This window comes from Myotis myotis, unplaced genomic scaffold (assembly GCF_014108235.1).
Source record: "Myotis myotis isolate mMyoMyo1 unplaced genomic scaffold, mMyoMyo1.p scaffold_m19_p_15, whole genome shotgun sequence".
In the NCBI taxonomy this organism is placed as follows: domain Eukaryota; kingdom Metazoa; phylum Chordata; class Mammalia; order Chiroptera; family Vespertilionidae; genus Myotis; species Myotis myotis.
This window is the reverse complement of record NW_023416319.1, coordinates 39,685,416-39,697,545: the sequence shown is the minus strand read 5'-3', so window position 1 is coordinate 39,697,545 and position 12,130 is coordinate 39,685,416. Positions and strand designations below refer to the sequence as shown.

At 43.0% G+C, this 12,130-nt stretch overlaps 1 protein-coding gene and 1 non-coding gene across 2 annotated transcripts; one reads left to right on the top strand and one right to left on the bottom strand.

Moving 5' to 3' along the window:
- The first annotated feature begins 9,209 nt into the window (after positions 1–9,209).
- Positions 9,210–9,380, top strand: LOC118670075 (40S ribosomal protein S29-like). The gene has a single exon (XM_036336915.1). It carries the CDS (start codon positions 9,210–9,212, stop codon positions 9,378–9,380), a length of 171 nt encoding a protein of 56 aa, XP_036192808.1.
- A 2,314-nt stretch (positions 9,381–11,694) lies between these two features.
- Positions 11,695–11,822, bottom strand: LOC118670378. Its single transcript, XR_004972287.1, has one exon. It is a non-coding gene; the product is annotated as a small nucleolar RNA SNORA11 (small nucleolar RNA).
- Between the last annotated feature and the right edge of the window lie 308 nt (positions 11,823–12,130).

Below are 12,130 nucleotides of genomic sequence, written 5' to 3'. Positions count from 1 at the left end.
TCGATTCCGGTCAGGGGCATGTACCTGGGTTGCGGGCACATCCCCAGTAGGAGATGTGCGGGAGGCAGCTGATCGATGCTTCTCTCTCATCCATGTTTCTGACTCTCTATCTCTCTCCCTTCCTCTCTGTAATAAATCAATAAAATATATTAAAAAAAAAAAAAAAAAGACAGAGAAGGAGGCCTGGCCAGTGTAAGCTGTGCACCAAAGGGTCTTGGGATCAATTCCCGGTCAAGGACAGGTCAAGGACACGTACCTGGGTTGCAGGTTTTTTTTTTTTTTTTTTTTTTTTTTAATATATTTTTATTGATTTTTTACAGAGAGGAAGGGAGAGAGATAGAGAGTTAGAAACATCGGTGAGAGAGAAACATCGATCAGCTGCCTCCTGCACATCTCCCACTGGGGATGTGCCCGCAACCCAAGTACATGCCCTAGACCGGAATCGAACCTGGGACCTTCCAGTCCGCAGGCCGACGCTCTATCCACTGAGCCAAACCGGTTTCGGCTGGGTTGCAGGTTTGATCCCCAGCCATGGTGGGTCATGTGCTGGAGACAACCAATCGATGTGTCACTCTCACATTGATGTTTCTCGCCTTCTCCCCTCCCCTCTCTTCTCCACCCACTCCCTGCCCACTTTTGCTCCCTCCCTTCTATTCTCTCTTAAAGTATCCTTGGTTGGAGATTACCAAAAAACAAAAATAAAAAGAGGAAAGTTAAACATTATTGTTTTGTGTTCCTGTTTTTATTTTTTGTTTAACATCTAATAGTGCACTGGGAGGGTCCCTGGAAAAATGGAATCAGGTGAATAAAGAAGGTAATTTAATTTCTGTGTTGCCTAGTAGATAAATCTCCCTGAAATTCTGCATTAACTTTCAAATAAGTTCTTACTCCTGCAACTACAGAAGAAAATAACACATGCTTTTCTCTCTAAATCTCAACTATCAACTCCATCCAAAATTCCACGGCTGGGATGAACTCTGGGCTTCCCTGTCTGGTCCTCCCACTTCCTCCTGCCTTGATTCTTCCTACTTTTGCTCTTTAGTAGAAAACTCACCACAAAATGGTGTTGCATATGAAATACAATATGAAAATGAGCTGCATAGTGTAAATGTGTCGAATACAGCAGAAACACCAAAACCCTCTCATTACGCAAGGACAAGAAAATAGCTGTGGCATCGGCGTCTGGCTGCAAACCACAACTGTAATTCTCTAGCACATGGGAACAGTGAAACCAATTCATTAATAGCACATCTTCTCCAGCAGGAAGAAATGCTTTTGCATTTTGATGGCCACTTCTGAGGACTTCAATTTCTTTCCTCTAAATAACATGAACCAAGTGGCAGGAGGGAAAAGGGTTAACAGTAATATGCAAATCCCTTCACCGATACAACAATAACTACTATGTTTAAGAACTTGCTATGTGGCAGGCACTCTGCCTGACCCTGTGTGAACATCTCTTCTGCACACCACAGTCTATCACTCTATGGCAAACAGACCTATTCTCACACTGATAACCACATAAGGAAATATCCAAATTCTAAGTAATAGTTTGTTACTTAACTATAGGAACAGTTGTCAATTTCATTCCTTCGAAGTCTACAAAAATGTGGTATGGTTCTTTTACTAGGTTTTGTATTGGGGAGTAGAAGCGTGACTTACATTTCTGTAAATTCTAATAAAAGCTAATAAAACCATGTCTCCAGAAAAATGCATATAAAAATATGTTGCATGTAATTTCCAGGAGGTGATAAGCTATGAACCATCTTTTTAAAAAATTGCATATAAAAACAATGTGTTGCATATAAATTCTGTGGAGATGGGATCAAGGGAGCACTACAGCCCATCCAGATGAAAAAACTCTGATGTAGTAATTCTATTTTTAGGATTGCTGAAGCATCATAGGAAAGATGAGTGTTGGACCCTGGGCAGTGTGGCTCAGTTGGCTGAGCATTGCCCCACGCAACAAAATGCAGCCAATTCAATTCCTGGTCAGGGCACATGCCCAGGTTTCGGGTCTGATTCCTGGTCAGGGTACGTGCGGGAGACAACTAATTGATGTTCCACTCTCACATTGATGTGGGGTTTTGTTTTTTTCTTTTTCTCTCTCTCCCACTTCCTTCCTCTCCCTCTCTCTTAAAACAAAACAAAACAAAACAAAACACACACACACAATAAAGACATTTTAAAAAAAATAACAATCTGTTCAATCTGAACATCCCTGTAAAGGAAAAAAAGAAAATAAAGACAAGTGTTGGGATCATTAAAAATAGGATGAAATTTGTCTTCGGAATTCTTGTCAAGTAACCAAAAATATGTGGAAAGTTTAGCAAGACTAAAGCACTGATATAATAATAGAAAATTTTAAATTGTTTTTTTCCATAGTAGCTAAAAATACAAGTACTTAATCTGAGGTGGCCAGTATCCAGTCATTAGTAAGAAGATATACTGATATGCCAGCTCAATCCCCATCTTTGAGAAAGTATTAAGATATGTGTACCAGAAAGAATGTAATTAAACTCTAGTTTCTGATTTTGGGAGCAGGAAATGAACCTGGCTTTCTAAAAAAAATACCTGTACCACAAACATTAGGTTTCCAAAAGTGATAAAGATTTAGAAATCCTTAGGGAAATGCTAACTAAGTATTTTGCTTATGCTGATATGTTTAGTTTGAAATAAAAGACTAATTCCAGTGTTGAGGAAATAATCTAACATGGGAACCCAGATTTTTATATATATACTAGAGGCCCGGTGCACAAAAATTTATGCACAGGAGGGGGGGGGGGTCCCTCAGCCCGGCCTGTGCCCTCTCTTAGTCTGGGACCCCTTGGGAGATAACGCCCTGCTGGCTTAGGCCTGCTCCCAGGTGGCAGAGGGCAGGCCCAATCCCTAGGTGCAGCCCCTGGTTGGGCTCAGAGCAGGGCCGATTGGGGAGTTGGGGCGCCGCCCCATCATGCACAGAGCAGGGCGGATTGGGAGGTTGCGATGCCACCCTCAGTCACGCTCAGGGTAGGGCCGATTGGGGGGTTGGGGCACCGCCCCCTGTCACACTCAAGGCAGGGTTGATGGGGAGGTTGCGGCGCCACCCCCTGTCACGCACAGAGCAGGGCCCATCAGGGGGGTTGAGGCTCCGTACCCTGTCACGCACAGAGCAGGGTAGATCAGGGGGTTGGGGAGCTCCCCCCTGTCATGCACAGAGCAGGGCCCATCAGGGGGTTGAGGAGCTCCCCCCTGTCACTACAGAGCAGGGCCAATAGGGGAGTTGGGGCACTGCCCTCTATCACCCACAGAGCAGGGCCGATCAGGGGGTTGGGGCGCCACCACTGTCACACTCAGGGCAGGGCTGATGGGGAGGTTATGGCTCTACCCCGTCACACACAGAGCAGGGCCCGTGGGGGGTGGGGGGTGGGGGGGTTGGGGCACCGCACCCTGTCACACACAGAGAAGGGCCGATCAGGGGATTGGGGCACCGCACCCTGTCACACACAGAGCCGCAGGGTGATCAGGGAGTTTGGGCGCTGCCCCCTGTCATGCTGATCCTGGTGCCGGAAGGCATATTACCCTTTACTATATAGGTTAGAGGCCTGGTGCATGGGTGGGGGCTGGCTGGTTTGCCCTGAAGGGTGTCCTGGATCAGGGTGGGGGTCCCCACTGGGGTGCCTGGCCAGCCTGGGTGAGGGGATGATGGCTGTTTGCAGCAGGTCACACACCCTTTAGGGTGGGGGTCCCCACTGGGGTGCCTGGCCAGTCTGGGTGAGGGGCTGAGGGCTGTTTTCAGGCTGGCGGGTGACTGAAGCTCCCAACTGCTCCTTTTTGTCTTTTTCTTTTTTATTCTGGGCCAGCTTTAGCTCTGACTCCAGCTCTGAGGCCTCTGCTGCTGAAAGCAGGTATATGGTTTGTTTGGGTACTATAATCTCGAAACACTGTATCAACACCAGCTCTGAGATCAGGGCTGGCTGAAAGTGGGTTTCTGGGGTTTTGTTTAGCTTCTATATTTGTTACAATGTTTCAAACTGCAGGCTCAGAGGCCGGCAAGGCAGGCGGGGAATGTTGGAGTCTTCCGTCACTGAAGCAAGCAACCCTCATGTTCGCTTCCAGCTGCCTGGCTGCCGGCCGCCATCTTGACTGGCAGTTAATTTGCATATCGCCCTGATTAGCCAATGGGAAGGGTAGCGGTCGTACGCTAATTACCATGTTTCTCTTTTATTAGATAGGAAATATATATATATATATATATATATATATATATATATATATATAAGAGTCCACTACCATATAAAAAGTTTTAAGAGACTGAAATAAAAAAAAATTGTAGATTATGTTCATTTATGTGCATATTTTTAAATCTTTACAAATTTCAAATTACAAATAAAAATGTTGCCTTAACTGGTTTGGCTCAGTGGTAGTCTCAGCCTGCGGACTGAAGGGTCCTGGTTCGATTCCGGTCAAGGGCATGTGCCTGGGTTGCAGTCTTAATCCCCATTAGAGGACGTGCAGGAGGCAACCAATCAATGATTCTCTCTCATCATTGATCTTTCTATCTCTCCCTCTCCCTTCCTCTCTGAAATCAATAAAGATATATATTTTTTAAAATGCTATACTAAATGACAAAAGGAGAAGAAAAAATTTAACCATTGGACTTCAACTGCATTATTTCATGCAGAAAAAAAATACTGGAAATAAATATAACAATATATTCATGGTGGTTGCCTCTTGATAGGATTATAACTTTTTTCCTGTTTCTAAGCTTTCTAAATGCAAATTACATTACTTTGATTTAGTGTGGTTTACTACTTTAGAAATTTTTTTTAATTGATTTCAGAAAGGAAGGGAGAAGGAGAGAAAGGTAGAAATATCAATGATGAGAGGGATTCATTGATTGGCTGTCTCCTGCATGCCCCCTACTGGGTATTGAGCCCACAACCTAGGCCATGTGCCCTGACCAGGAATCAAATGACCTCTTGATTCATAGATCAATGCTCAACCCCTGAGTCACACAGGCTGGGCAGTTTTATTACTTTTTAAATCAACAGCCTATATAAAAATTCAGCCTGGCTGGCATGGCTCAGTATTTGAGCCTCTACCTATGAACGAGGTCAAGGTTTGGTTGCAGGAGGCACTATTAATGGGACATAATTAAATCAGAAAAGATTTTGTTGCTTTCCTAACAGACCTGAAGAGCAGATGATAATTAGCCACGACTTTCTGGATATTCATGACTTAACCACTGAGTCTCATTGTCAAGGTAGTAATCTGCATTGTTTAGATTAGCTTGACTTATTTGCTAGTTGTATCTTATTTTAGAATGATAATAACACAAAAAGACATGACCTGGCTTTCTCTCCTTCCTGGTAACAATTGTGCCACATATCCATCACAGAGCCACAATGCCTGGCTACTTTATGGGGAGAATGACTTTTGAAGCTTTGAAGCCATCAACTCTTGAAATACTACTTGGGAATGAACAACCAAGAGATAGATCAACTAAAAGAGACGTGGAATTAAACTCCAAAGCAAAATAAACATGAACCACACTATGGTGCTCATTATTACATACTAATATAACTTGTATTATGCTGACACTAGATAAAGGTGTTAGTTCATCAGCTTCACACATTTATTTCCTAGATAAGCTGATATACTCAAAGTGGCAAGGTAAGATTTGAACCCTAGTAACGAGATTCCAGAAATTAACACCCAGGGTAAGCATCAGTCAAGATCAGCACAGTTATCTTGGGATTTACACAGGCAAGGATCCTAGACCCCAAAGGCTTTTTTCTTTTTTCCTTTATGGTCAGTTCTGTGGTTGGGTTTGCTACTGAAGTCTCAGCAGTGATCCAAAGAGATTCCATAAAGGCATATTTAAGGACATAGAACATCTGCCCTCAATTGAAGGAGTTGGTAGCAAAAATGTGTTCCATATGCCATAGACAACATCTGCCAAAAGGAGACCCGGCTGCTTGAGAACACTAAGAAAAGCAGTGGCCAACAGAGGATGGCCCCACCCCTTCTCTCACTAAAATGGACAAAATAAGACACATATGTCAACCAATTCTGAAATAACATATCTGGACCCAGACTGTTATCACATTACCCATAAGGTGGTGGACAGTGAGGGGTTCAGTTTGTATCATACTTTCAGCTTTTCAAGCATAAACATAAGTAGGTATTACTATTTTTCCAGGTGTCATTTGCATTAGCTAAGAAGATAGCATGGTAATAAACACCATACTTTACAGTATTATTTAATACACTGCTGTTTAACCATACATACTATAACCCTTTAATATTTTAGGGGAAAATGAACTAGAGTAAACACGAGAGATTGTTTCATTTTGCCAACATTTATCCAATTAATGTTCATTAAATGTGTTATATTATACCAAAACATCAACCTAAAGATACAGAATGCAATATCCCACCCTCAAAAGCAAAAGTACAAAAACTATGTTTTGTTTTCTTCCATTATTACATACTAAAAATTATTTGTGAAAGTGTATGCTGGCCAAAGCCTCTACTGTCTAGATCTTTAAAAAACCTCCCCCACCCCCACCGCTTTACTTCTATCACTATTTAAAAATAGGGGAGCCCTAGCCGGTTTGGCTCAGTGGATACAGTGTCGGCCTACGGACTGAAGGGTCCCAGGTTTGATTCCAGCCAAGGGCACATACCTGGGTTGCTGGCTTGATCCCCATTGGGGGGCATGCAGGAGGCAGCCAATCAATGATTCTCTCTCATCATTGATGTTTCTATCTCTTTCTCCCTCTCCCTCTCTGAAATCAATAAAAATATTTTTAAGATAAATAAATAAATAAATAAAATAAAAATAGGGGATTGCACATGTCTCAAAATACTAAGTTACAAATACACACGAGGAATCCATAGCCAAGAGCAAATTCCTAGATGACTGAGTTATAAAGTTAGTGGTTTTAATTATCTGCATTTCTGAAATAAGCTTGGCAGAAAAATAACATTTTATCTCTTGGCCAGAAGATATCGCTAGATATCTTTTGGCTATCTTTTGGAAGGCTATCTAACTACCTTGTTGTACAATGAAAAGAAATTCAATTATTATGAGACAAAAATGCAATTCATGACCCAAAAAAATAAGCAAAATACTATTTTTACTTCTCCCTGACATTAGTAGTTAACATTTTGCTGAATGGCATATGCCTTTAGGGCAGGGGTCCTCAGACTTTTTAAACAGGAGGCCAGTTCACTGTCCCTCAGACCGTTGGAGGGCCGGACTATAGTTTAAAAAAAAACTATGAACAAATTCCGAAGCACACTGCACATAGCTTATTTTGAAGTAAAAAAACAAAATGGGAACAAATACAATGTCTGTATTTGCATGTGGCCTGTGGGCCGTAGTTTGAGGACCCCTGCCCTAAAGGCATATGCCATGTTTAGACAGTGAGACAGGGGAGATAAAAAGAGATAAAGTAAAAAAAATAAGGAGAGAGAGACAAAGTAGTATGTTAACATGTTATCATTGGGCTGAAAGGCATACCAAATTCTCTGTATTTCTCTGGTAACTTTTCTATAACTCTGAATTATGTCAGTATGAAAGATTTTTTTTAATGTATTTTTAGTGCTTTCAGAGAGAAAGAGAGAGGGGGAGAGAGAAACATCAATGATGAGAGAGAATCATTGATCGGCTGCCTCCTGCACTCCCACACTGGGGATTGAGCCCACAACCCGGGCATTTGACCTTGGGCAGAATCGAACCCAGGACCCTTCAGTCCGCAAGCTAAAGCTCTGCCCTCTGAGTGAAACAGGCTAGAGCTGAAAGATTTTTTTTTCAAATGTTTTTCTTGATTTCAGAGATAGGAAGGAAGAGGGAAAGAGACATAGAAACATCCGTGATGACAGAGAAGCATGAATCGGCTACCTCCTGCACCCCCCTACTGGCAGGGCTGAAAGTTGTTTTTCTTGTTTGTTTTAATGAAATATGTGGGCCAGCCATGTAGCTCCATGGTTGAATGTTCACCAATGAACCAGGTAGTCACGGTTCTATTCCTGATCAGGGCATATGCCTGGGCTGTGGACTCAATCCCCAGTGGCAGTCATGCAGGAGGCCGCCGATCAATGATTCTCCCCCGCATTGATGTTTCTCTCTCTCTCCCTTTACCTTCGTCTCTGAAAGCAATCAGTATCCATGTAATCAGATGCAGTGTGTGGCACTTAGGAGATTATGACCAATAGCCAAAGTCATCCATCCATTAACAAATATTGTGCTTTCTCACACCAACAGAACTTTACAATAGTGTCCACTTGCTTGCCAGAGCAAGTTTATATACGTAAACCTCACACTGACATCTAAATTTATAAACCTGATGGTTTGCAAATAGCTTCATCTATAATTGAAGGCACTAAAAGTTTTGCTCTATTTTCTTTTGATTTGTAAGATATCCCACACATACAGAAGAGTATTACATGTATTTTAGTAGGAGAATCGGGATTTCAGAAAAAACTTAAACTGCACTAATGAGAGCTTGCTGTTCAACATCCTGACTTCCTTGCTAGCTGCTTCACTCACAACTGTATCTCCCCTCCCCGCTGCCCCCCCCCAACTCAGTGAACAATCCCAAAGTAGAAGTGCAATAAATACTTGCTGAGAATAAAGACAACACTAAACTTGTTCCAGTAAGAGATAAAGGCCTCAACTGTAGTAGTGGCCAAGAAAATGGAGAGGTAGAAGTGCTCAGATCTTGTCGGACAAGAGAATCAAGAAGAATGAGTGGAGGGACTCAAAAATGACTGAATTTTCCATTTTGGGTAACCATACAGGTGAGCCATTGCACCATGTAATGTAAGATGAGTAGCAAGTTTAGGAAAGAGAGCCAATTTGTTTATATGTATTAGACATAGAACATTTTTGGCAATGATGTCTCCTGGCAACAGAGGAGCTTTCAAGGGAGGTCTCGCTGCTGGAGAAATTGCTAAGTGTTTTAGATGTATGTTTGTGAAAACCTTAAGTTACTGGCAACATTGTGAACGATTCTCATACTGTGAAGATTCTTGAGTAAAGGAAGATTATTCATTGCAGTAAGATTTGAAATAAAATACTTTAGAAACACCTTAAATGTCCACCTTAAATATGTTTGGTCAAATGTCCAAATGGCTCAGTCAAATAAGTCAGTGTTTTTGGATAAATAATTTAAGTCAAGAATGAAATAGACTATTTTCCTCGTTGCTACAGAGAGAGCAAGATGGGTCACCAGAAACTCTACTGGAGCCACCCGAGAAAATCCGGCCAGGGTTCTCGTTCTCGCAGCATCTGTTCAAACCAGCTCGGTCTGGTCTGGAAATACGGGCTCAACATGTGCCACCAATGTTTCCATCAGGACCCGAAGGACATAGGCTTCATTAGGTTGGACTAAGTGAACTTCCATGAATGGGTCTTTCAAGACAGCTACCTTACGACAGAATGCTATCTCTTTGCACATAAAATAAACTTCAAATATATATATTTTTTAAAAGAATGAAACAGAAAAGGTTGACAAGTTGCAATGTTGACTAGTAATTGGTTAAGGTCATCCTGAAGTGTTGTGGGGCCCTAATCCATCATGACTGGTGTCCTTATAAAGAGGACACATTTGGACATAAGTATGTGCCAGGGAGACTGCATGTGAAGACTGGAGTTATGCTGCTCCAAGCCAAGAAACTATGAAAATCATACACCTATCACCAAAACCGGTTTGGCTCAGTGGATAGAGCATCGGCCTGCGGACTGAAAGGTCCCAGGTTCGATTCCGGTCAAGGGCATGTACCTGGGTTGTGGGCACATCCCCAGTAGGAGATGTGCAGGAGGCAGCTGATCGATGTTTCTCTCTCATCAATGTTTCTAACTCTCTAGCTCTCTCCCTTCCTCTCTGTAAAAAATCAATAAAATATATTAAAAAAAAAAAAAAGAAAATCATACACCTATGGATGAGGACAGTGGGGGGGAGAGGGGTAAGGGCAGAGGGTGGGGTGGGAACCGGGTAGAGGGGAGCTATGGGGGGGAAAAAAGAGGAACAACTGTAATAATCTGAACAATAAAGATTTAATTTAAAAAAAAAAAAGAATTAAAAAGAATTTGCCCAGAGAGGTCTTCTAGAGTTGTACCCCTGAAATTTATAATTTTATTAACCAATGTCACCCCAATAAATTAAATTTTTAAAAAGGAAAGAATCTGCCTACAGCCGAAACCAGTTTGGCTCAGTGGATAGAGCGTCGGCCTGCGGACTGAAAGGTCCCAGGTTCGATTCCGGTCAAGGGCATGTACCTGGGTTGTGGGCACATCCCCAGTAGGAGATGTGCAGAAGGCAGCTGATTGATGTTTCTTTCTCATCGATGTTTTTAACTCTCTATCTCTCTCCCTTCCTCTCTGTAAGAAATCAATAAAATATATTTAAAAAAAAAAAAAAGAATCTGCCTACAGTGTAACAACATACTGAGACTCTGTTCCACTAAAGGGAGAGAATTAGTAAAAATCCTATATAATAAAAGCCTAATATACAAATCAACCAAACAAATGGTGAACCGGGAGCTATGACGTGCACTGACCACCAGGGGGCAGACGCTCAATGCAGAAGCTGCCCCCAGCCTGCAGGCCCCAAGCCAGCCAAGCTGGGTGTGGGGGGGGGGGGGGGGTAATCGCCACACCAGTCACCCCACAGAGGGAGGTGACCAGTGACGAAGGTGGCAGGGCGATAGGGGAGCAGGGCCAGCGAGTGGGCAGCGCCAGGCCGGCCAAGGTGGGTGCCAGCAGGGGACCCGGAACTGCCCCACAGGTTGCCCCACAGAATAGACTTGATCGCAGGTAAGGCCTAGGGACCCTACTCGTGCACAGGGCCTCTAGTATGAAATAAAGCTTGCCACCAGCCTTTAATAACCACTCCAAAAGAAGGACTTTCTGCTCTTATAACCCACTGCACTGATGGGAGTGTGTCCTGATATGGCCGTTTGGGAGGGCAGTTTGACAGTACCTATCAATAAAGTATACATATCCTATGACACCGAAATTTCATTCATAGGATTAGATCACACATACACACCTGCACTAAATGCAACCTAGCTTTTCTACAAGTCCTGGTCAGACTCCCCAGTTTTCTGAAAAGGACGCCCACTCTATCTCCACCCCAGGAATCTGCCCTTAAAGGGTGACTTAGTCCACACTGTATTGCTGTTTGCCAGAGGAAGGAACATCAAACTCACTGCTAACCTGTACTTACCACTCTCATTTCCTTACACACAAATATTAATGGAGGACTGTCATGGAAATCATGGCATTCATCCTTTCTTTTTAAATGCAACCTTTTAGTCAGCCAGACCCTAAATTCTCAATACTTTTTAATCTCGTCTACCATACCTGTATTCGTAATGGACACAAAATAAATATTAACTTCAAAGAGGGAGCTAAAAATCATAAAACACCATAATTGATGGGTGTTTTCAAGGTCTGAAAAGCAAGTTTGAGTATTAACCAAGCTCTACATAATCCTCTAAGTAAAGTCTAAATCAACCAATACTTTTACTACCTTAGGTTCATGAAATGTAGCCATGAGGACCAATATCTATATATCACAGGGAATATTAGGAGATACAGGATTCCCTAAATCAGGGAGGGGCAAAAGAGACGGGGTCTCCCTATGTTGCCCAGACTAGCATGGCTATTCACAGGTGATCAGCACCAGCTGTTTGCTTTTTGTTATTGTTGGGCGAAATGTCACAGGACGGTCATGGTATGCTGCCACCCGTGAGGAGTAAGCCCAAGTTACTGTTGGATGTGTTAGTCACGAAGCAGCCCTTCCTCAGGCGCTCTGCTCTCTCCACATCCAGTAGCACCAGCTTTAACATGCTTGTTTCTGCCCTGGGCAGGTTCACCTCTCCCCTTAGGTAACCTGGCGGTCCCCCACTCCTAGAAGTCGCCATATTGCTGCCACACTTAGTGCAGGCACTACAGCCCAGCATCCGGGCTCCAGAGAGCCTCCTGCCTCAGTTTCCAGAAAAGCTGGGACTGCAAGCACACTAACTGTGCCAGGCTCAACTTCTAAGTACCATCTAATCCCACAACCCTGTGAGAAACGTAGAGTAGGTAGAAATCACCTGTCAAAATTGAGAGGAAAGCTATATTGTGTTATACCTC